Raw genomic sequence first — 26,131 nt, 5'->3', positions numbered from 1 at the left:
TCATTGTAGTAACAAACATGTATCACTCTGTAGCTCATTAGGTAACACACTGAAACATAAGGAAAGGAAAGCAATGTTGATGTTGATTTTATTCCTAAAAGATCATACTGATCATACTGAGGGTAGTGCAACACTCTCATACCCACATTGTGGCCCCTGGGGCCACCTCAGTCTGGTATGAAGAGTTCTGACCCTTGGCCTTTGACCCCTCCTAGAAGCCTTTTTCTTCTCTAGCTCCTCTCCTCCACCTCCTCCTTGAGGACCACACTCTTGTCATTCTCTTGGCTTCTTTTTTTCCTTTTCTCTCAAGCCCTTTGTTCTGCTGGAGGCTGGAGCTGAGCATGGATTTAATGCCTTCACAGCTGAGGGAACCTCAACAGTTTAACCTCAGACCATATTCAAGCTTCACTGACAATGTATTTTTCAACTTTGCATATCAACACTGAGGTCTCAGCAAAATCCTTTTTTTATTTCAGTGGTGCGAATAAATTATTTTATTTGTCATTTTTCAGGTACATATATAATTAGCCAAAAACTCAAATGCATGTTATTAATAGAAACTGTTTCAAGAAGGCTTTATATATTATTAATACACCCTGTACTAATATTGTGGTAAGCAATGAATGGTAATGCAGTGCTATGTAGTTTTTGACTTCAGATATTTTCATGTCACAGCCTTTGGAAACAAAAAGTACAGAATTGTAATTTTAAGGGTTTATTTGGCGTTCAGCTCAGGCTGAAGAAGGATGGGAGACCTAAGAAATGTAGGCCACACCCATGTAGGTAAAAGTCAAAGATATTTCAAATGATAGGAGATAAAAGATGAGTGAATGAACGCTCAAGTAAATGTGAAGCATGTTGTTTTGTTGTCCATCCACCCATCCACCTTCTTTCTCCACCCATTCCTAACCTGTTGCCATGGTTTCAGCCAATGGGGCAGTCTGTGGGTTGGCAGGCGGCGATGGTAGGGGTCAAACAAGTTCACCGATGTTGGCTTGGTGGGGGTTGGGATGTGTGTGGTGTGATGGTTTGGAATGGTGTTGGAGAGGATAATGGGGAGTTGATATGTTGATTAGGTAGAACTTTGTGTGTGTGTGTGTGTAGTGGGGTCATGGAGGTTTTTTGGTGTGTATGGTGGGAGGTATGCATGTGGAGGTGTGGGGAAAGAGGCTGTTTTTATGTGTACTTGGCAGGTTGGGGGTAGAGTTATGATGTAGCTGAGCATTGATTGAGGATCAAAGGGCTTTTCCATTTTTTTGGATGGGGGTTGTCAGGTATTCTGGATGCACAAAAGACTATTCATCTGTGCTGGAGCCTCCTGGGGGTTTGGTCAGGGAATTGCAGATGGGGGGTTGGTTGTTGTTAGGGTTAAGGGCCAATGATGCTCATTTGGGTGGGGTGTGGGGTTGGATAAGGAGTGGTAAAGAAGGTAATGGGTGAAAAAGATGGGACACTGCACTGTTTCATATTACTACATTTAAGTTATCTAGAGTGATTTTAGTAAGGCCCACAGCAGAATATTTCACTTCTCTTCAATACAAGCAGCTTCAGTAAGTAGGTCAAGGGTCAAAGATGAAGCATTAATCCAACAGATGCAAAAACAGTCCTGTGTTTCAAAGCCGAGTCATTTAGTTGTAACTCTGTTCAAGCACCAAGACACACCTTTTAAAAAGTTTTCTATTTTATGTGGGACTTGAGTCCATTGTAGCCCTCTCAATCAGGCAGCTTAGTTTTCTGCTACAGTGAATCAGGATGGTCCTTACTGAGGGTGTTTATATGCAACAGTGAGAAAACATATACAAATAGACAGTTACAATGATGACAGCAAGAGTACATTACCAAACCTGCACACACACAAACGCAGAAACTGATACAAATATATTTATTAGCAAAACTAGAGAATTAAAACATAGTTGCACACATACACCCCTTTTATCCATATTCCTCTGCTGGCTGGTTGGACAGGACAACATCCCACTATTTGCTTTTGATTCAGTGTTTTTTCTCAAACAACTGGAATTCAAGCCCCATAATAGCAGACTAAAGCAGCTGGGCTGGGACGGAGGATGAGGGGTATGTAGACATAGTGTTGGAAATGATGTGGCCCTGCTGGTCCCCACCTACCTGCAAAGATGTTTCAGTGGTCATGTCAGAATCAAAACCCTTAAAGCAGCCAAGAACAAGATGTTTCTAACAATCGATCAGGGCTTAAAGAAACAGTGATACAGATGGTGTATGGATATCAGCAGGACCTCATGGGTGATATGTTAGGATGATACAAAATGTGTCTCCATACCTTCAATAGGGGTTGAATGTATGGTAGTTGGGCGGTGATGCAAGCCACTGTCAATGCGTGTTGCCCTTAAGACAAATGTGATAGAAATAAGAGTTGAAATAAAAAGTGTCTATTTATGTTAATCTGAGTTTTATTTTATTTCTGTTGGAGTAACAGTGCTAGTATATTTGATCAGAAGTGCTTGGTGAATGCTTGGCCCTGACATATATCTGACTTTGGAACTATCCAATAAATTTAATGCTGGCATTATAAAGAAAAGTTAGGATTATGGTAACTGTTAATTACCTCAACACACAATTAACCATGTTTGACACAGCAGATGTTTTAGTACAATATGGTGCTGTTGTTGAGCTGTGATGTATATAGCGTTGTGGTTGTAGACTGAATAGTGATAGTCAGGTCAGATATAGTTGGACCCATGCTCATTGTCCTGTGTGATACACAGGGCTCATGTCGCTGCTGGATGCACACCATTTTGCGTTTCTTATTTGTATCAGTGGAAGTTACTTCAGACAGACTCCTCCCACCTGTTTGTGTCTCTGTCTTTCAAGACATGTTCAGGTTTCCCCTCTTTTCACTCTGTCATCCCCAAACCCGTGGCCTTAAACAGTTGTGACAGTGTTCTACCTGTCATCAGTGTCCAGATTCAACACACTCTCACACACAATATGTCTCATGTACTGAACTGATGAAGTTTGTTGTGTTTCTTGATTGTTTATATCACAAGACTTGTTTCTTTCAAGTCTAAAAAAAAAATAATGTGATTTTAATCTTGCTAATATCATCTTTGTTTTCTCTCCACAGGACCAGGAAACTGCAGATCAGAAACATTCCACCTCACCTACAATGGGAGGTTAGTTCCTAATTATTTTTCACATTAATTATACTGTCTGTTACTGTGCCAGGCTTCCAATGAGGAAACCAAGTTTGTTTTTTGTCTAAGAGTTTTTTTAACAGGTCAATTGGGGATACCTCCTTGCATAAGTAGTTTTTCTTTCACTGATTGTCTTGAGTGAACTGAGGCGTCTTTGGTGTCTGTGTAGACAAAACCTTATAACAAAACCTTGTGTTTCAAAGTTGACCAAACACAAGTACAGGCAGATGTTTATACCACCTGTAAATACTATTAGGTAACCCCCCCCCCGTGATAGAGTCACAGTGCCTCCCAGGAGAGACAAGATCCATGGTTGTATTCACAGTTCAAGAACAACTACCAAGAACAGTAAGCAGTTAGTGGGTATGTTATTTTCAGACTACTTTACAAAGTTCTAGCACAAGCGTCAAGGAAAGAGTTATTGTAGAATCCGCAAACTTTTGGAAGTATAGATCTTTCTGGTATTGCTGCATGACAAAGCACTGAAGTGAACAAACCTGAGCAGCAAACTCTGAGTTTAAGGAGAGCCTTAGTGTGGTAAAATACAGTGAAAATTCATTCTCAAGATGGCCAGCAAAAACACAATTTGTACAACCAATGAACTCAGACAACAGAAGTCTAGGTCATGTCTTTGAACTGCAGAGTTCTGCCAATACAAGCCTTATCAGCTCCAATGTGCAGCATAAAGCAGGTGTTATGACAGCATCATTGTCAGAATTATGGCCAAAAAAATCTGAACTGTACATGAGTGCTCTGAACTGGCTCAGATAGATGTAATAGCTGCCTAGGTACCTTCAGACAACAAGCTGTTGCCGTTACAGACTGCTGCTTCCTCTGGTCCTGGAAAATAAGGTTCTGTAGAGGTTCCTTCTCTGCAGTTTTTGTAGTTGCCATGGTCACACTGCAATGGCAGCAAGTTGACAAAGCTGAACCATCTTGATCTCCAAGAACAGTTGATCAAGAGAACATTAGCTGCTCTTCCTATGTGTTGCCATGTTTACAATGAAAACAATGCAGGTAGTGGCACCAACCACTGGCTGTCTGAAAGCACCTTAAGAATTCACTCCAGTGTCCCCTGGTACTGGGAGGTTTGAACCTGACCTCATTGCAAATATTTGCACACCTTGAGGCATGTGTTCATGTGTGTGTGGTGTTTGTGGGTCATATTTGACTTCAGCTCAGTGGGATGACCATGAATCATGGGTTAGGAAACACAAACCTTGCTGAGTATATATTTAAAGGCTCACTTTAAAGACCACTCTGAGCTTTATGTGGAAATGAGTGCCATTTATTTGAAGATGCAGGTTACAGCACAGCTGAAAGATGATTCTGCAGTGATTGGAATCAAACTACCAATACCAGTAGTCATCTATTGGTCAACACATAGGGCTGACTGTTATAAGCCCTCACCAGTTGATTGTTGGTGGCTAATTGCTGCAGTGATGTCTCCAGCTGGATATCTACCAACTGTGGTAACATTTAACAACTGCACAAAACTGACTGTGTATCCTAAGGAAAACAGAGAGTCCAGGGGGGTGATGAAGGCCCTGATCATTGATATGTGCTTGCATCATCCACTCTAAAACACAGCTGTTTACTTTGGAGAACACAAGTTCAGACAAATGCAATTTGAAACTCAAATGCACTAATGAAACAAAAGAGATATGAATATTATAAACACACACTGTGGACATACTATACAGTTCTGTGCAGCAGCATTATGCACAGCCAAAACAACACTGTTGATATGAAAGTGAAGAAAGACCAGAAGGATTTGAGTCACACAAAGTCAGGAGGATACAATGAAGTTGATGTTATTCTTTTCATATTTATAGATTGTTGACAAAAAAAAAAAAAAAAAAAATTTAAGAATGAGGGGAGGGGAAGTAGGGATGGGGGACAATTATACTTTTCAACCCAAAGAAAAAAATGAAATGAAAATAAATTATTCTTTTTAATTGAGCGGGAACAGAAGGTAAGTCAAACCACATAAATTCAGATAGATAACATTTTCAAAGTAAATATTCCAATTCCCAGTTCAGTGATAATTATGTTTTAGTATTAATGATCATTTTTCACAATTAAGCAGTCAGTTGCTTTAGATTCAAAGAATTAAGACCTCTCTTTGCTTCCATGTATACACCTTATGAAGCATTATGCCCGTCAGTATTGCTGGTTAGAACACTGACAACATGTTTTAGTCTGGTAGAGCTACAAGAAAGACTGGACTGTTGGATAAAGTCACTGCACTGGGAAAGAACTGCAATAAAGCCACTTTTAAAACATTCCCTTTAACTTTTCACTTTTGTCACTCCCTGACTCACGCATTAGCAACCTTTTGCACACACTTTGCTACAGCTTTAGAGGAAGGAAACAGTTTATTAAGTGTTTGACTCACAGTGTGTTTTCGTCAGTTTAAACATACCAAAATTAAATAAAACCCAAGCTGGTCCAGACAGTTTTTGTGTTTATGTGGCAGCCACAGGCTATTGTACTGTTATAAGAGAATATAATAATGGAGAACATGGTTTTTCCACAGGGTCGGAGGACCAAGTAGACTGCTGACAAAACACAAAAAACATAAAAACAACAACAACCAAAAATACTATGTATTGGAAAAAATACCTCTTGTCCAGCTCTGCTTTAATTTAATCTGTTGATTCATCAAACAACATTGAATGCAAGAGATGGGAATGCTGAGGGATCAATGGGCTCCACGTGGTGTGTTTTTTGTGCATTGCTGTGTGTGTAGTGTTATTGTTCCTGTGAGGATGTGGCACATTGCCTGCAGGAGTTTCTCTCTCTCTCTCTCTTTATCTGTGTATGTTTCCATCTGAATGTGAAGGATCCTCTCCTTTTCTTTTTCCATATCTCCGCTGCGCTGATCCTGTCAACTGTGTCCACATGAGGGCGACATCTCACCACAGAGCTGACTGAAATGTGTCATTTGCATGCTTCTGAGCCTTAATGAATACGATGTCAGGCCATCCCAAAAATACCTGAATAATTAAGTCAGAAAATGACTCTGAAAAGAAAAGTGTAATTTTAAAATGTAGATGTTATATGTATAATTAGGCACAACATATTTGACAACACAAACTGTGTATGTGTGTATTGTGCCTGTACAGTATTTGTATATTGCACACATTGCCTTGTTACACAAAATGTTTGTGGTAATAACAGCTCTAATCTATCTCAGCACTTATTGTGCTGACATTTGACACAATAGGTGTCCTTCCAAACTGGAGCTGTTGAGTGCTTCAGTGCTTTTAAGTCATCAACCTTTAACAGTTTTTAATTATAACTTCTAGTGTGGACCATGATTTTACACAAGCAACAATACATTTTAGCCTAGAATTAGCATTTCAGAAAACAGCCTGTTAGCTTAGGCTTGTATCTATCAAACTGCTAAAAGAGACATTTTGGACTAGACTGAGATAGAGACAAACAATGATTCACACCTTGACTGTAGGAGGAAGCTGAGGAAACCACACACGAGGAAATGTAAACCCACACAGAAAAGCTCTGGACAAACCACAGTTTGGAGTTAGAACCTTCTTGCTGTGAGGCAACCAGTGCTAACCACTGTTGTGGTGTTAGCATCATTTGTCAAATTAGTTTCCAACTAATTGATCTTCTAAGTATATGTGCATTTATTTCTTACAATGGATATAATTTTTTAGATTTTTTGTTTGTTTGCTCCCTGTAAGGTTGATGGACCAAACTGCAAGATCAAATCAAGACTCATGTCTTGCAAGACCTTATTTGAATGTATTTACCTGGCTCAGAATAGAGGATGATCAACTAAACTCTTCTCTTCATGCTCAGTTGCATTTTCTTTTTGTTTATTCTACTTGTTTTTGTTTGCCTTTTCCACATGAATGAGACTGTTTTGCTTTTCTCTCTTGCTTCCTCTATTTTCTTCCTTTCTCTCTGTGCCAGGTGCTGGACGGTCTGCTGGCCCAGTGTGGAACTGTAGAGAACTGTGAACAAGGTAAGACTTCTGAGTGTCACACTCACAGAACTTCCAGCTTGCATCCAAACCTCCTGATCTTTGCTGTGATTCGTGTACACCAGTGACTTCTCCCATATATACACCCCATTACATGCCTACACTGCAAAGAGGAGTAGTACAAACATGTAAGGAGCTTAAGCATTTCCCTTTGTGCAATACTGTGACTAAACAGGGCACTTTGCTGTCCCCAAGTGGCAGCAGGGTGGTAACTGCTGTGTTCATTCTCACATTTTCCCAGACTTTTAATACACAAAGGTCATGCAAAGGGGTGTCATTAGGCTTACTAACTAACAGTCTAATCTCAAGGCACTTTGCTGTGTATGGTCAAAACCTTGTGATATTGTAGAGAGAAACCCAACAGTTCCCTCCATGAGCAAGCACTTGGTGACAGTGGAGAGGAAGAAACCTCATTCTGGAGTCAATGCAGAGACATTTTCTTTTTCTGACTTGATTATTTATTCATTAATTTATATAACCTGTATTTTGTGAGCAGCATAAGGGGGGGGGAAATCTGTAATTCTGTTAGACATTAAATTAAATTAAAATTAGTAGAGGAATCAAAAGGGGGCAACATTATCTGGAATAAAATAAAAATGTGTAATTTTAAAATGTAGATCTTAAATGTATAATTATACTACATTGCATAATGATAATTAAACTGAATCTTGAATATTGAAACAAATACAGGGGAAATATGTCTCTTTCTAGTTACTGTCAGCGCTGGAGGCTTTTCACAGAGTTATTGGGTCATTCTGATAATAATGAATTATAAAAAAAAAATCTATAATTAGTAAAAGTGAGCTGGTACAGCAAGTTTAATACTCTCTAGGCTTAGACAGATAATACAGGACTGATAATAACTGTGACTGTGCAGATGTTTGGGACAGAGTTTCCTGAATGAACCAGGGTGAACTTGGAACAAAAAATAAAAAGAGCAGGGCTGCAACTAATGAATATTTTCATTATTAGTTAATCTGCTGATTGTCTTAAGATAAGCCCAAAATGATGTCATCAAATGCATTTTGTTCAACCAGCAGTCTTCAATGTATTCACCTAAGGAGACAGACACAAGAAAAGCAGCCAATCATTATGATCTTTTTGTCAGTTGACTAAAGAAAAGCTTTTTTGGTGATTAAGGAAAAGTAATTTTTTTTATATTTTATTCATAAAATATGAATTGGACAGCCATCTAAGAAATGTATTTTATGACTAACATACTTGGAAAAGAGCCTAAGTTGGTGTTGTTATTCCACCATTCCATCAATATAGTATGCTCTATTGCAATTATGCATTACATACGTTAGTGTCCTGTCAGATCAGAGAAATCATTAAACTGTTTCAAATAAAGTAGGTATTGTTAGCATGTAAAAGGGATACACCCATGCTTCCTCTGGATGCCTCCTCTTTCCTCCCTCCTCGTCTCCTTCAAAACACATTTCAGGGATGACCTTCAGTGATAGTGGACCTTGGTCAGTTTCCAGGTCACAGGCTGGTGGATGGAGGCGTGGGGAAGGGAGGAAGAATTAGCTGGAAGGAAAGCAGCCAGTTGAGGTGGTTTGAATGTTTTATCAGAAAACCTCCCTAATGCCTACATGTGGAAGTGCTCCAGACAAATCCAACTCAGTGGATACCCTGGTGTAGAACCAGAACATGTTATTGAGACTACATATCCCATTTGTTCAAGGATTGTCCTCACAACACAATACTATTACTACTACTGTATATTATTATTCAATCTCCTCCATCAGGCAGATTAATCACATGAACCTATAATGCAAGAATCTGTGGACTGGTACAAGATACTTTTTTAGTTTTCAATACCTTTTGTCAAGAGGACAAGGATGGATTGCAAGGTATTGTTACCCTCAACCCTAAGATGTTTGGAAAAACACCAAGATCCCTTGCACAGCCTCATACTTAACCTTAATCAGCAAGGATATCAGTGACCAGCTGAAACTAATACCATCAGCAGTGTGTGGTGTCTTGCCTGATAAAACAAATAAAACTTGGTTTTATTCCAGAAGCCATTAGAGTTATGAAATTTAGGGACAAATTAAGTATTTTCAGTCGAATTGATTTTAAGATGCAAGGAGGCCAAAAAAAAAAAAAAAAAAAAAAATCAAACATGGAGAGAACAAAGGCCCTGCTCCTGGTTGAATGATAAAGCCAGGCTTTTGGCCTCTAGACCTACATCAAGGCAGATATCTCTACTTGCATTGATCCAGGACTATGTAATCAATCATATGTGGCCACAGGCAATATCACAACTAGTATTTAATTTGATACAGTGAAATGAACTATGGTTGAAAAAAAGTATTAGAAGTAAGGTCTGTTTTTTATTTGCTGGCTGCTTTTGTAGTCAAGTCAAGAGCTGAAGAAGAGTATGTGTATTTGTTTGATCCATTAAAATGTCTGCCAGTGACCGTTGAGTTTAAATCAGCATCTCAGTCAGAGTGGGGATGAACCGTCTTTCCACAGCAGTCAATTATCTGATTTAGCAATAATAACTGGATCATGAAATCATTGCAAAATGCCAGTGATTTTACCATAGCTGTGGTTACCCAGTGAACCCAGATCAACTTTCAGATAACCTTTTTTTAAAACCCATAATTAAACAAACATATGTGTTAAGAAGTCTCTGTCTCTTGTCTTTCTCTCAGTGAACACAGACAGTGAGACTGCAGTGGTTAATGTCACATATGCATCCCGGGAGCATGCAAGGCAGTAAGTTCCTCTGTCCTTCCTCAATATCCTGTTGACACTCTCTGTCTCTTCCACTAAATCTCTTACGTTCACTGTGTTATATCTTAAAGCCAAACTCCTCATTTGATATTTTACACAATATGAAAAAGTGTGTTCGAGCTGGATCTGCATATTCATACCTTTTACAATATATACAGTCTCATGTATATTTGTATATATGTATAGACATTTTAAAGAATAACAATAATAATTAATAAATAAGTTCAAAATGCAGTCTATGTTCTGCGCTCCACTTGTGACATCTAGTGGTCATTTAAAGTAACTGCAATGTATACCATGAGCTGTGCTTGTGAGTCTCATCTCATGTCATTGCAATGGTGAAGTATTACAACATTTGACTTACATTAAAATAAATTCTATTCTATACTGTAAAAAAAAAAAAACAGATCCATTGCAAGAAAAAGTTTTGCATATAAAATTTCATATATAGCAAGGAATGTTTTGAAAGTACTGGTGATCTGTCCTGGGTGTACCCCGCCTCTCCTCCAGTGTCAGCTGGGATTGGCTCCAGCCCCCCTGTGACCCGTATGGATAAGCAGTATAGAATGGATGGATGTTTTGAAAGTGTAAAAGTGCCTATTAGGCAGTTAGGGAACATCCAGTCCATATCAGAGTGTTATATTCTATTAGTGGATTATATACAACAACTAGTAACAACTTACACAAAATAAGGCTGTTCAAAATAATAACTATAGCTGTCAGATAAATACAGTGAAATAAAAAAGTACATGATGTACACTTGCCTTTAAAGTGTCATTCAGTAGAAATATGAAGTAGCAAACTCAAAAAAGTGCAGCATAAATATATTCTATATAAAATTTAAAATATAAAACTTTCATGCTGTACATGACCCTGTGCTCACATGCTTTGTCCCTCTCAGAGCCATCCAGAAGCTGAATGGATACCAGTTTGAGAACAATGCCCTGCGCGTCTCCTACATCCCCGATGACATCTCTGAGCTGGAGGGAGGCCAGCGGGGTCCTGACAATGGCCGGCGCCCTGGTTATGGGCCTCGTGGTGGGCCCCGTGGTGGGTCCCCGAGCTCAGGGATGCCTGCCAAACCTCCACATGCTGACATCCCTCTGAGACTGCTGGTACCCACACAGTATGTTGGAGCAATCATCGGCAAAGAGGGAGCAACCATTCGCAACATCACCAAGCAGACACAGAGCAAGTGAGTGCAGAGTTTATCTCTGCGTGTTACTGTTTATATCCGACAGTAATGCAGCAGACTCCGCAGTATATATATATTCCTGTTGTTGTACTTGAGTCACTTATCTTCAAAAACAGATATTCCTACAGGGAAGTTAGAGTCACCAATTGACCTGCATGTCTTTGGACTGTGGGAGGAAGCTGGAGTACCCAAAGAGAAAGTTACATGCACAAGCTAACATGTTGGCTTGTTAATTTGCCTCAGAAAAGCTAAGGTGCCATCGGGCTGGTGAAGAAGGTGACTTAATAAATCGGTCATAATCTTTCCCATCACTGCAGGATCGATGTACACCGCAAAGAGAATGCAGGTGCTGCTGAGAAGCCAATCAGCATCCACTCCACCCCTGAGGGCTGCTCAGCTGCTTGCCGCATGATCCTGGACATCATGCACCAGGAGGCTAAAGACACCAAGACGTAAGTTAAAAACTTTATCACCAAGCATAACATGATGCTGGACACAGTTTTTACTTTTTTTGGTTGTCAGTTACCTTAATAAAGTGTCATCTTCCAGTGAAATCTAGGAACATTTTGTTTGATTTGCAGTGCTGAAGAAGTTCCTCTGAAGATTCTAGCTCACAACAACTTTGTTGGGCGCCTGATTGGGAAGGAGGGACGCAACCTGAAAAAAGTCGAGCAGGACACGGACACCAAGATCACCATCTCCCCGTAAGACACACTCACATATGCTCTCCGACTCTCTGACTGTCACTTTCAAAGACTACGTCCAACCATGTGAATTAGTTTTGGTTGACAGGTGATTTATGAGATAAGATAGAAAAAGATCTACACTTTATAATGCCCCCCCCCCCCAATGATTTGTACAGTCTCCAGGACCTGACGCTATACAATCCAGAGAGAACCATCACAGTTAAAGGCTCTATTGAAGCCTGCTGTCAGGCTGAAGTGGAGATCATGAAGAAGGTCAGAGAGGCCTATGAGAATGACATTGCTGCTATGAATGTGAGTCTACACACACACACACACACACACACACACACACACACACACACACACACACACACACACACACATATCCTTGTACATCTATCTTTGTGGCTTTGTGGGATCCTGTCATTGACATAATGCGTTCCCTAACCTTAAAGCATCACAACTGAATGCCTAACCCTAACCTAAACCCTCACCCTAAAAACAAGTCTTAACCTTGGTAGATACAAATATGCAACCACATGTTTAAAATGGAATTATAATCCTATGTGGGTGAAGAAGCGCCTCCAATTGCATTGCATTTTTCCAGTGTCACTGAAACAAAAATGTTTCTTGATTCTTTTAACACAAATTTGCAATGAAAAAGCAGAGAGAACATGATCCAGTTGAAATGCATTCTAAGGAGGCACATAGGCAGTTTGTTAAAAGCTGAGCCTTTGGAATAATTCCTTTAAATACCGATGATCAAAATAATCAAATCAGAATTTAAAAAAAAATGTTTCATGATCAAGGGGTTCTGGGTTCGAGCCCAGGGTTTTTCTGAGTTTGCATGTTCTCCCTGTTCCTCCCACAGTCTAAAGACATGGTTGGTATGGTGGCTAAACTGCCCATAGGTGTGGATGAGAGTGTGAATGGTTGTTTGTCTATATATGTTGACCCTGTGATGGACTGGCGATCTGTCCAGGGTGTACCCCGCCTCTCACCCAATGTCAGCTGGGATAGGCTCCAGCCCTGAACGAACAAGCAGTGTAGATAATGGATGGGTGGATGTTTCGTGATCAAGTTACCACTAAGCTTTATTTAAATCAGAATGCCACATACTTGTGTTTCTCTATGCACAAGAAACTGAGGTTTGCTCTTTTGCAGATGTTACAAACACCAGCCTAAAAGTTAGGAGCACTGCTTAAATCTACATTCAGTGCAAACACATTCATATTTTTCCATCTTAACTGTGTTACTTAACTGTGTTTAATTCACAGAAATAATAATGTGTTGTTTTGTTTTAAAGGAAAAAGTTTTATTAAAATCTACATGAATGATTTAAGTTGCACTTTAATATAGGAGAAAATAAAAAACCCTACACAGTAATCACACTGTGTGCCATTAAAAATAAAAATATCACTGGTTAAACAAGGCTTACAGTGAAGGCATTTGATCTGTGATTTGCTCGTCCTCCCAAAGTCAGAGCAATGCCACTACCCAGCTGCAGGGATTGGTATGACTAGGATTTTTCTTTATCTATCCATACCCTTATCAGTCATATAATTACTGGTATATTACTACTTTATTTCATTGCTTTTGCAACTGTGGCCCAGACAGAAAGGACAGAGCAGTGTGAACAGGAAATCAATATGTGCTGGTCAATGGGCCGCCACAAATAAAGTAATGTTAAGGAAACATTGGACCTGACCCTAGAACGGGGTTGGGGGCATATTTGCAAGTTGCAATGGTGCTCCTACTCGTAGAATTTAGTCACACTGTCTCTAAAAATTGGAGAACTGTCTGGAGCCCTGCTAAATCATCTTTACATCACTGATGACCTTTTTCCAAGCGTTCCTTAAGTCTTTAGATGGCATGAGAACTGAAACATATGATTTTCCCACACTTGTACACCTCCACATGGTTTCTAACCTGTGTCTTCTCCACAGCAACAGACCCACCTGATCCCTGGGCTCAACCTGGGTGCCCTGGGCCTCTTCCCCTCCTCTTCCAATATGCCCCCACCTCCACCTGGAAATGCTGTCAGTGGTGCCCCCTATGGCTGCTTTGGGGTAAGAATGCTTACGGAAATGTAATTTCCCTGAGACAGAAGTTACTTTAAACCACCAGAGGGCAACATCAGTCTCTCTCTATTTCTCTGGACAGTTCTGTGGATTTCTTAAGCTTCTCAAAGCCCCTCTGAAATACCCAAACATATGTGACCACCAAACTACATTTTTGGTTGTTCTTCTTTTAATGACACTGAGAGAGACATACGATTTTCAGCCTATAGCAGCATTGTGGTGCCCACTGTGTCCAGACATCAGGAAGTAAAACTACTGCAGTGTTTTATATGTCAGTCACCTGATCATTCTTCATACTCCGATTACCAGTTTAAGGAGTCAGTTGTCTACGTTTAATTTGTTGACTGTAGAGACCTAGAGCATAGATATACACCAGCTGCTTAGCAATATCACCACTCTTCAATCAGGACAAATTCTTTGTATTTTAAATACTGACTGGAAGTTCTATCATAACATTTTTTGCTTTGTGTGTCTTCAGGCTCCAGAGCAGGAGACAGTGCATGTATACATCCCAGCACAGGCAGTGGGAGCTATCATTGGAAAGAAGGGACAGCACATCAAACAGCTGAGCCGCTTCGCTGGGGCCTCCATCAAGGTCTGTACTTTACCAGTGAGACTGTCCTCCTTGAAAAACACAACCACATATGTACAGCAGCTTTTTACTGCCCACAGTTACGTCCTCTTGTGAAGCGACATCTAGTGGCCATAGTAATTTATGACATCTGTGGAGTAGATGGAGTATACAGAGCAAAAACCAAGCACAGAACCCTCATACAAGAGATGTTTGCAACTGATAGTTATCATTGTTTCTTTCACAAGCAATGTTAAACTTAACCTTGTCATTTTATGCCTAAACCTAACCAGGTACTCTGCTCTGCACACATTACTCTGGGCTGATTAAACTATACAGACCTGTAGTAATGCTAATTCCATATTAGGTATCAGTTGTAAGTCAAAAAATTCTCAGACCAGGACTTAGAGTGTTTTATAAAGAAGATTAATGTAACTTTGATCAAAGTGTAACTGCACTTGTTAGTTCTGACTGCAGTGACTCCTCAGTGTTGTAAAATAAAGACTACAATCATGTCACAATGTCCTCTCTCAGTTAGTGAATAGTCGGCCTCCGAAGATGTCACGTCAGAGCTGCATCACAGCTTCATATGCACCATGTCATGATTAAGACTGAACATGCTTCAAAACTGCACCAGCACAGCACTGGTTTGTGCTGGGTGTGGTTTCCTCTCTGTACAGAGTGGAAAACCAGCACTCTAAACCATTTCAGTTAATTAAAACATATCTCACATGATTTGATTTGGTTATTTGGATAAAATAAAAATACCGAAAAGGCACTGTCGTGTCTCGATCAACACTTAAAAGCTGTGAAAAGATGGAATGACGCTATAATACAGCATGTCTGCCACCTGCTGTTGTTGATTATTGGCTGATAGAGATTCTGCCTGCAATCTATTCATAAACATCTTAAATGTCTTTTATTAAATTAGCAAACCTAACTCTAACTGAGAGCTGAAACCAAGTCTTTACCCTTGATATTTAAGACCAAAATTTCAGTCTAAGTTGCTGTATACATACCTGCCCTGGTTTCTATCAGTCAAACAAAATGTGAGTTATAAATGGAAAGCACAGTGATATTTTTGAAGAACTCATAACTTACTTGTGTCGACCCTCTTCTGAAACCAAATCTACACCCTTTAAAGTCAGTGATGTATCTTCTCCTCTCTCCTCTTCTTTAGATCGCCCCAGCTGAAACTCCAGACTCTAAAATGAGGATGGTGATTGTGACAGGACCCCCTGAGGCTCAATTTAAGGTAAACACCAACAAGTATTGTTGTACACGTGTAAGTACATTGTAAACTGATTAATAACATAATATTTATTCTCAACTGAGACAATAATAAAATCAAAAACCTCTTTGTCTCCCTCCTACAGGCTCAGGGCAGAATCTACGGCAAACTGAAGGAGGAAAACTTCTTTGGGCCAAAGGAGGAGGTCAAACTTGAGACTCACATCAAAATGGCTGCAGCTGCTGCAGGAAGAGTCATTGGAAAAGGAGGCAAGACGGTACGTGACCCTAACACCTCAGTCTCCTCCTCTTGCATAGCATGCTTTCATTGCCGCAGTGAGAATTCTGTCCATGAAGCACGCTCACACACACATACACACACTATGCTCTCAACCCTGAGACTGACTCTCCACGTTTTTTCCATCAAACCCTACAACATTCCACTTCATGGTTGTTGCTGCTTCCTGTAGTAACCAAAATTTGTGTCTCCAGGTGAATGAGCTGCAAAACCTGACAGCAGCTGAGGTGGTGGTCCCCAGGGAACAGACACCTGATGAAAATGACCAGGTCATTGTCAAGATCAATGGACATTTCTACGCTAGCCAGGTACTCCTCCCACTCTCTCTTCTGATGAGGCCCTAAACAGAGAACTTTGGCAGTTTAGGAGCATGTAACTAAAGAGTCATAAGCAATGTTCCCTCTAAGCTGCGCACCTGTGCAATCGTGCACTGCTCCCGCTTTCTCTGCGCACAGCAAAACTATGTACCGCATAAAATTACAGTGTGCGACAGTGTGCATGTCTGATGGTGCTCCCAGTGGTCCAAGGAATTCTCAGGGAGTTTGTGTGAATGCTCAGACACATGAAAAATTAGGGGGAACATTGGTCATAAGTGATTTTATCAACAAAAGAACTGAAAATATATTCACATCCTGTGAAAGGTTACTGCCACATTTTAATGACAAACCTCAAAATGTATGTTCTAAGTGTATTGACATTGAGGTTTACATAGTCCACATTTTTCATATGTAGTGGTTGCGTTAAGTTATTTAGGTACAATTAAGTCACTTCCTGCATGGCATAGTAAATGTTTGTGGTCAACTGATGAGGTATGTCTTGTTTTTTGGGATGTCTTGAAACCATAAATTTGGTTATCAGTATCAATGCCATTGAAATTCCACAATTTTCTATACAAAATTCAATACCACAGTACACACACACACACACACACACACACACACACACACACACACACACACACACACACACACAGATCCAGATGCTTGTTTTTCAGGTGCTTAGATAAGTTTGAGGTGTTTCATTCATTGCTCTGTAACACCACCTGCATGCTGCCTTGTTTCTGATGATCTGCCTACAGAGTCAAAGCATTTCCAGTATTTATGGCAGCCATAGTATCTTTGGTAACAACAGAAAATTCCAATACTGGCATATTCCTCAGTTCTGGTGCATCCAACAGGCTATGGTTGGGTAATGCTTGGGCCTTAGAGGTTGTGACGATCATTGCCAATCTCATTTGCTTCACTCTTTTCCTTTAAATACAGGACTCAGTTTGGGAATCCTGTGAAGAGTTTTCTTAGAGGAAACTCTCTGTTCTCTGGGACTCAGGACCATAGGAATGTGATAATTTTGAAAATGAAACAGAAACCACCATACAAATGTCCACAATCTTGTATTGTTATTCAGGAAGACTAAGTAATTTTATTCTGTCTTTCTGGTAGTAATGTCATAATTTTTAAATAACTTTTTTGTCACATCAGCTGGTTGAAAATAGGAAAGATAAGAAAAACAAAAAGGAACAAAATGAGTAAAAGGGTTGTTTTATTTTATTGAATTAAGTGACCAACATTATGAAGTAGAAGTGCACTGAGCAGTTGACCTGCTCTGAGCTGATGGGTGGTTGACTGTGCAAAACATGATATTTCTTGGTTTTAAAGTTGCTGGATTTGCATCGCCACCCCCTCCTCACTGGCTCTCCTCTTACTGGGAGGCATGGTCATCAAGATACCAAACCAGTGCTGTTGAGGATATAACCTTAGTGCGCTGCAGGAAAATACCAGTGCACCTGTGCACCACTCTGCTTCCTGCTCTGTGATGGAACAAAAATAACGTCCATAATCATCTGAGTTAATAGAGTTACATGCAACATGTCAGAGCAGTGCTTATTTACACATCTAGCTGTCAGTAGGAATACCTAATGTTAATATCAGTAACATTAAGTTGTGTGTCTGTCTACCTGACAAACAGAAGTCCAACATTTATTCTGTTTGGTCTCTATTTTGCTCTCCACAAACTTTGTCTTCTGTTTGTTGCTGGTATAGATAAGTCATATTTTTACTGTGAAATCTCAAATAGTGCAGCTTTAATGTTTGCCACAAACCATTCTCATCTCTCCTCTGTCCTCCAGTTGGCTCAGAGGAAAATCCGGGACATCCTGACCCAGGTCAAACAACCACAGAAGGGTGGAACGGGCATGAGCCCTGGCCCTCATCCACAGGGCTTCACAGAGATGGGCAGTCCTACACAGGGTCTCACTCAGGACCACCAGCCACGCAGGAAGTGAGGGTCCCCACACCCTCGTGGGGCACCCCTGCCTGACGAACAGAGAGACAGACACATGCACGGACGGATAGACAGACGGACGGATACAGGAGAGCGACACACGGACCCAGCGATAGACAGGGAGAGATATAAAGAGGGAGGGACTATGCCCGATAGCCAGAGAAAGATAGGTGTTTAGAGAGGAGAGATGAATAAAATCAAAAGATGAAATGAATTAAAAAGAGGAATAAGATTAAAAGAAACTTGAGAACAGAGACCAGATGCCAGGCCAGAAGAGACACTGATTGAAGATGGAGGAAAGGAGGGATGGAGAGATGGAGGGGTGGTGTCCTTCTAGTGTGTCTTGGCAGGAGGTGCAGCCAGCTCCTCATCTGTTAAAACAGATCCCGCTTCAGATAGGTTTAAACAACATGGGCAATATTATTCACCATGTAGGGTGAGCCTTACTGCTGTTGTTTACATCTGTCCACAGATGGGTTCAGATCTGGTGTAGAGGGGTGAGGCTGGCTGGACTTATCTGTGTTTCTTGAGACACACTAGCAGGGGCCCATTTGCCCCTCTGGTGTCCCCTAGAGACCTCTCCAACCATCTGCAGTCAGTCCTATATTTTAAGGGTGGTTTTTTAAACACAGAGATATATGTATAGAAATGTTTTATTCAGAGCTATTATTGATAATATGCAGTGAGGCGGAGCTGGGAGAGGGAGCAGGGAAACTGCTGCAGTGGCACAGAGCGATAGGTCACAGGTCTGGCGCGAGCCTCACCCAGCCCTATCCCCTGTCCCAATGAGAGTCTGGAGGAGGGGCCGCAGATGTTAACACTGCTCTTTAAAGAGCTCTCTGAATAGCAGAGAGTAGAAAAAAAGAGAGAAAAAAGAAGAAAATATGAGGTTGTAAATATATAATCGTCATGTCAATGTTAAGAAATGCTGCGTCTGGCCGTCTTGCCTTTCTTGTTAAGGGGTCATCTGTATATTACCCAGTTCCTCGTCTGTGATAATATAGCATAATGTAGCCGACAACAAGGCCGGGGGCTGGGGAGGTACTGAGAATCCCCTTCCACATTTGGCTGTGTGACGGAAGGCGCAGCAAGAGACAGTAAGGGGAGCTGAGGTCGCAGCTGGTCCTGCAGTTCTATTGCAGCGGCTTAGCTCACACATGTAAAACCATTATAAAACAACTTTAAAAAAACAGCCAGCAGCTATGCTAGTTGGCTAGCGACCCACACCTTAAGTGGCATATTTTATATATATTATATATATATGATATGTGAGTTAGCCCGGCCCCTTGGGTGAATGTATTGAAGGCAGGGAGTCAGGTGTGAGGTTTCGCTACACCTGTATGAAACTCCTGCAGTGACAGACAGACAAGGTGTGTCTGAGACTTTCTGCTCATTGCCTTCTTCTAGTGCTGGGTACTCAAGGCCAGTCTTGGACAGGATGGCATTCTCAAAACAGCCGGGGTTCCTAAGACCCTCCCTGCATTAAAGTCAGCTTTGTTTCTGACAAACATGGCCTCTAATGCTTGTCATAGTAAAGAAAGTCTGAGGCTGGCCTTGGCCAAGCATGGGAACCAAAAAGCCGAAGTCTTCCAAAGCTCCTTGCCTTGAGCTCAGAGAAGGTAAAATCAGAATGAAGGGGAGCAGCTTCCTCGTTCTCTCTCCCAATCTGCCGAAGGCCTGTGGGCGGAGCCTCCAGACCCTGCCTGCGTATGATAATGAGGGGTGGGGTCTATGCCTGGACGCTCTCGCCAAGATTAGAACAGATTAGAGAAGAAATGAAAAAGAAAAAACCTACCTCAGGGTAAAGTTACCTCAGTATTCCTAACTTTTTCTTTGCTTGCTGGTGTTTTATATAAGAAGAAAAAAAGAAAAGAAAAGAAGAGCTCATAGTCCTGAATATTTTTATTTTTTTAAGAAAAAAAGTATTTTTTTTTAGGTATTGTCTTGTTGCTTTGGTAATTTTTTTCTGTTTTTTTTGGTGTGATGATGGTTGAATGAGCTCAGGATGACGAAGAGGCAGTGTTTTTTTTCATAGTGGGGGGAGATAAAATGCTGAGAAGAAATGGGTTGTGTGCCATTTTGCCTTTTTTAGGTGAGAAAACATGCTCTCTGTCTTCCTGAAGTGTGATTGGAGCAGCCGTTGACTGAAACGGAAAATTGGCCAATGGGGAGTGGTATTTACTCAAGAGTGGGTCCTAAAGTGCACATGGTGACTGAACATGCCACTGGGATATCTTTTTACTGGGCTCATGTCATCATTGGGGTGTAACTAATGATTATCATACAGAATGACGGGCACATTCAGACAAACTCATCCTCAGGTCGCATTCAGTCACTGCGAATCCCTTTTCTTGTGGCTACTGGCCCACCCTGAGGGACCCTCCTCTCCTGCCTTATTGTGATGACATCATCATGATGCGCCAAACATTACGAGAGGGCTTTAAGTGTTCAAAATAACGATAAAAGTTTTCTCACCCTTAAAGAGGACATGTGAAAGTAAGCTTTCAAGCCAAATTTCACCCAGTCTGTTTTACCTTTCTTACCTAGAGGTTGGGAACTTCAGATCAGAGTTGTGTTGAACGCTGCAGCAGTGGTCCATCTACAGCATAACTGTAAATGGACACAGGAGAGGGCATTCTACCTGCACACACATCTAGCTCTGACTTTCTGAATGTGAATATTTATTACCTGTGCACTGACCACGACACCTCAGATGCTCCCTGTTGGCTACATGTGTGCTTGGTGTGTGAGTGTGAGTGTGTGAATGTGAGTGTGATTGAGAGTGAAAGTGAAGGCAAGTGTGTGTGCGTGTTTGTGTTCACTGGTTTTAAATGTTCATTTTTGTCAGGGGATGTGGTTGGGTGAAACTTGTAAAAAAGCAGAAAAAAGTAGGACGAGAACCTATGGCCCTCTATCTGTGTTCCAACTGAGTGAGGAGGGAGAAATCCAAGATCCTTTTGAAAAAATGGGAGCAAAAAAAAGAAAAACAAGAGAGTTTAAAACAACCATAACTCAGCTGAATAATAGATTAAACCTGTACATAAAATGTTAAAAAAGGTGATCAAGATACTTTTGTATTTTTGGAGAAAAAAGCATAAAAAATCAGAGTGGGAAACGCCTTTGAGAGAAAAAAGATTATGCCAAGCCAAGTCACTGAAGGACACTGCCAGATAACTCAGTCTTTTTATTGTCTTACCTGCGCTCGGCAACATACACATTGCCAACCTTCATCGGCTATCCCACCAGCTCACCATCAGACAGGGAAAAGTCTATTCTATCTATGCTTCCATTTTTGTCCAGAGGTGGTAACTTCACAGCTTGACATGGGTGTCAGGTTCCCACCTCTTTCCAAACCATAGAGCTCTGTTCACAACCACCAAGACATTTAGGATTTGTTATTCAGCCTGCAACCATTTGAATTGGTTAGGATTCATGTGTTTTATTTTAATTTTTGGTTTTATTTAGTTTTGACAATACAGCAAGCTTTATTTGGATATGACATCTGGGGACGTATTGTTGCACTAATTGATGAAATATGTCGACAACGTCAAACTATCGAAACGACCGAGAATCTCCTGTAACACCTGATGCAGTTCTTAAAAGAAAAAGGTGGAAGCGACGGGAGGAGGAGGAGAAGGAAGCACAGGAGGAGGGGAGAAAGGAGGGGAGGTGGTCAAACTTTGGGGACGGGATGTAGTGAGACCTCTCCCTCCCATTCGATCAACAACTAAATTCCACCAACTTCTCTCCTGTTTCTTCTCTTCTCCTCTGTGCTCTAGGAGAAGAGTGAGATGCTTTTATTTACTTTTATTGAAAAGAAATCATTTCATTTTTGGAGCGGGCAGGAACGTCAGGGTCCCTCGCCCTCTCTTGCGCTGGTCTCCACCGTGTTTGTTTCGCTCACTTCTGTTCAAGACCTTTCTATTTCTTACTTAAACCAGCTTTTTTTTTTCTTACTATCATTCTGACTCTCTTTTTGGAAAAATGAAAATAGTTGAATTTGATAATGTTATGTTCTTTTGTTTTTGAATGCACAAATCTATTAACAAAACAGTTACTAAATATGCTGAACTACTAACAGGTAGGCCAGTTCATGACAGTAACTGTGCCAAACACACAGGAAGGGGCTCAGTCCAAAATGCAGCATAGAACCATTCTGAGCAAATAACTTGAAATACTCAACTTAAGGTCTTAAGATAACTTCAGTTGTATTTCAGAATGAAAGTTGCTATATTCACATGGTGGTATCTCATTTTGGAACTGAACTCTTCTCATCTTGTTTTTCTATTTACAGTAGAGACAGTAGAGAGAATACATTTTAAGGTTGTTGCGTCATGTCACAGCAAAAGAAACTGAGACACACACCATGCTATCTGTGACAGTAAGAGAAGCTCACGTAAATCTTTGCCTGCATCCTGACATGGACAGAAATGAGTAGATCTTTATGTTTCATCTGGTTTTCCTCTTTGCTGTGAGGTAACCGGATCTGGATCACTTCTGCACCCATAAGTAAACACTGTCCTTTTTATGCAAGTTGAGTGATATATTGATAAGTTGTATCAGCTAGTGGACAGAGTTTGACAGTGTGAGGTGCCACACAGTGTACAAAAAACAATATTGTTGCCACACACTAAAATTTAAGAATCAAACTTCGATGATTTTGTTGTATCAAGCTTATTCCAAGACTGTTTTATCCCATGTATTGTAATTTGCTGTTAAATATTTACTGCTGACCATTTTCTAAAACACATCATATATCATTTATGTTCTAAAACATACCATCAGATTTAGATTTGTGAGAGTTAATCTGTTGGTTTTCATTCATTTTACTACGTTATGAAAACCAGCTGAACTTGATTCTGGAGTTAGATCATGGATCACAGTGAACATGGCCAAAAAAAAAAAAAAAAAGTCATGTTGGGTCCCTAGTGAGCACTATTGCTATTCTCTGGTGACTATGGGTATATCATGATAAGTGACCCCTTTCACTTTCCCCATAATCATTTGATCCACAGTTAATATAAAAATATGAATGATTACAGCTTTAAGTGTCTGCAACATGACAGCCGTAGTGTTATGAAATGCATGGGAAGAAGTGGAAAAGCCCATAAATCTAAAATACTATGGCATGCTTTAGAACATGGTGAGCATCACTGTAAAGTATATCCTGTTAATGGGCAAAAAAAAAAAACTCACTGGTAAAGATTGGAATCTTGGAAATTCCGGCTTTAAACTATCTATTCACTCAGTTTCTTGATTTTGGCAGCAGAGCAGAACTTTGCTTTCTAGACCATACAGCAGGTAGTTCAGCCCCGACAGATGACAGACAGAAAACAGACAGGACAGTCTTCAAACTCTTGCAAGGACAGTTTGCTGTCAAACAGTGCAAACTCCTCCATGTCATGTATCCCCCCATCCCTCAGCAGCAATGGCTCAGAGTCTCAACATATTTGAAACTGAGCAGAGACCTGGCAGAGGGACCTGCTACCTAGACGAAACAAAAAAACCTCGACACATAACTAGGAACGCTACCTCAGAACATAAGCAAACTCAGCTAGAAGATTGTTTCTTTTATTTTCTTTTATTACAAACAGACAAGAGCAAACAGTCAGTCAGCAGGACAGACGTGCAGACAGAAAGGATGGACAGTCTATGTTACAGTCACAATTTTTTTTTTCTCTTTCCACTTTTTAATTTATTTCTTGGTATTTGATTTATAAATTTTACCTCTCCAGCTCACAGATGGGACTGTAAAAACGAGTAAATTTAATAAAAGGACAAAAAAAGAAAAAAAAAAAACCCCAATATGAATACATTGTGGTGCAGAGTGGTGAAGGCAGCTGGGAAGAGGATTTTCTTCATGTGGCGGGCAGGATTTTCAGTAACCTGATTGGTCCAGGGCCAATCATAACAGAGAGTTAACTGTTTATATTTTACAAATTTACTGTTAAAAGCTGATTCTAGTCAGTAAGCTCACTTTGTATCACAACTTAATGCCACAGTTTTTGACCTGCCTAGGACCACTAAAATTACCCATGATCCTCTTTGAGCTCTGTCCTGCAGCTCCCCTTCCTGTGAGTTCAACTTCTGAATCAAGGGGCCTGACACCTGTAACCATGTAATTGTTTTGTTGATCTACCTCTTAGAAAAAAAAATAGGTAAATGGTAATTTTTTTCAAAATGGACACAAAAATAATAAAAACCATTAAAAAAAAGTTGCTCGAAAGAAATATAGGTAAATGAATAACTGGGTAGCGGCATCTCCATATACTGTAGTGGATAGTCTATTAAAGGAAAAATCTTTTACTTCCAAAGATGATTTTGTTTTCTTTCTCCATTCTTAGTTGTTTTTGAAAGGATTATGAAATGGAATAATAAACTGACAGGGGGAGGCAAAAACATACCCTTTGTTCTTAATTTTCTTCTTTTAAAAACCCAACATAAATGAGATTTCTTTATCCAATTTGCATTTTCTTTTTTCTTCATTTCATTAAACTTACACATTTTTTAAAATTTCAAAATATTCCTCATGTTTTATTTTGGTTGACTTCTAATTTTTCTCTCTTTTTTTTTATGACAGCAGATTGTATCTCTTGTGTTTGGGTGCATTTAGCATTTTCTTTCTCTCTGTGAAAAGCCTACAGTTAGAGCGCCCTGTGAGGACCTGCTACACTGATCAATGATCTATTTTCACTTCTAATGAGTTGTTTGAAAAAGCAAAAGGACCTGTTGTTTTAGCTGACTGTGTTGCTGCATGTGGAAGGAGGGAGGCGCTGGATCATTTCTGTCCTCCTCATAGTGCCCTGAGCTGGATTCAGATAGATTCATCTGATCTGCACTCGACCCCAAAAGTGAAAATTAAGATCTCCATGTGCTCCAGCTTGAAGCCATACAGAGACTCTTAGCTAATGTCCCAGCAACTTAGATGCGATGTGAGAGGGGCTGACTCTCCCTCCTTCCACTAGATGGCGCCTTTGGTCTTCACTGTATATGGAATTTCACCCTCTGCCTGCCTGATTCCTTTAGTCCTCATCAACACTTGTTTTAAACTCCTTGTAAACAAAACAGAGCATAGATATGAATGTGTTATTAAAAGATGAGAAAATGGACCCTTCTGTCTCCGTCCTTTTGTCTTTGTGTGCAGAATCACGCTGGAATGCTCTTAAGTCTAAAGACTGGACTAATGAAAGAAAATGTACAGTGTGAAGAATAAGTTGAAAAAATATATATATTTTATTAATCCTTGATATTTCCAGTAGCACTTAACGTGACATTTAAACACTGCTTGTTGCAGGTACATCAGAGAAAACTGCTAATATTGACAATTATTTTCTAATCCTGACCCTTTATCTCTTTAGACCACTCTCTTGTCCATGTTCAGTGTGATACACACAGTGAGTTATTTTCTCCATTTCAGCTGGCTCAAGGATTATGAGATTAAAGACACCTGTGATGGTAATAAGATAAGATGAGTTAATCCTTTATTAGACCCACAGTGGGAAAATTCACAGTGCTGCAGCAGCAAACATAGAAAAAGGCAAGATATAAACTAGACAAGATATAAAACAAGATAATATATAACAAAAAAAATTATAAGCAATATGAACAATATAAAAGGACTGTGTACACAGTAAGAGACCGGATCGGAGTACTGATATTGCAATGTTATCTCTGAGTGCAATAGCATAACACAGTGAGTGATAGCAGCTGTTTCACTGATAGGGATTAAAGTGCAGTGTTAGTCAGAGTCTGTGTGAGTGTGAGGTCTACTGGGAGCAGAGCTGGTTAAAGAGTCTGACAGCGGCAGGAAGGAAGGACCTGTGATACCTCTCCTTCACACACTTTGGGTGAAGCTCAGTGCTG

At 40.3% G+C, this 26,131-nt stretch overlaps 1 protein-coding gene across 1 annotated transcript in view; it reads left to right on the top strand.

Moving 5' to 3' along the window:
- The window catches only part of igf2bp1 (insulin-like growth factor 2 mRNA binding protein 1), a 57,508-nt gene extending 32,131 nt beyond the window's left edge, over window positions 1-25,377 (top strand). The window contains exons 3-15 of the mRNA XM_018698446.2: window positions 3,101-3,149; window positions 7,113-7,164; window positions 9,846-9,909; window positions 10,829-11,122; window positions 11,440-11,574; window positions 11,704-11,826; window positions 11,985-12,120; window positions 13,755-13,877; window positions 14,368-14,484; window positions 15,641-15,715; window positions 15,837-15,968; window positions 16,183-16,296; window positions 18,114-25,377. Coding sequence (XP_018553962.1) covers window positions 3,101-3,149; window positions 7,113-7,164; window positions 9,846-9,909; window positions 10,829-11,122; window positions 11,440-11,574; window positions 11,704-11,826; window positions 11,985-12,120; window positions 13,755-13,877; window positions 14,368-14,484; window positions 15,641-15,715; window positions 15,837-15,968; window positions 16,183-16,296; window positions 18,114-18,269 — 1,570 coding nt within the window. The 3' untranslated portion in view covers window positions 18,270-25,377. The remainder of the gene's footprint in view (window positions 1-3,100; window positions 3,150-7,112; window positions 7,165-9,845; window positions 9,910-10,828; window positions 11,123-11,439; window positions 11,575-11,703; window positions 11,827-11,984; window positions 12,121-13,754; window positions 13,878-14,367; window positions 14,485-15,640; window positions 15,716-15,836; window positions 15,969-16,182; window positions 16,297-18,113) is intronic.
- The last annotated feature ends 754 nt before the right edge of the window (window positions 25,378-26,131 follow it).

The sequence above is a fragment of the Lates calcarifer genome, linkage group LG11 (genome assembly GCF_001640805.2).
Source record: "Lates calcarifer isolate ASB-BC8 linkage group LG11, TLL_Latcal_v3, whole genome shotgun sequence".
In the NCBI taxonomy this organism is placed as follows: Eukaryota; Metazoa; Chordata; class Actinopteri; family Centropomidae; genus Lates; species Lates calcarifer.
Note: the sequence above shows the minus strand (reverse complement) of the source record. Positions and strands in the feature narration are given on the sequence as shown.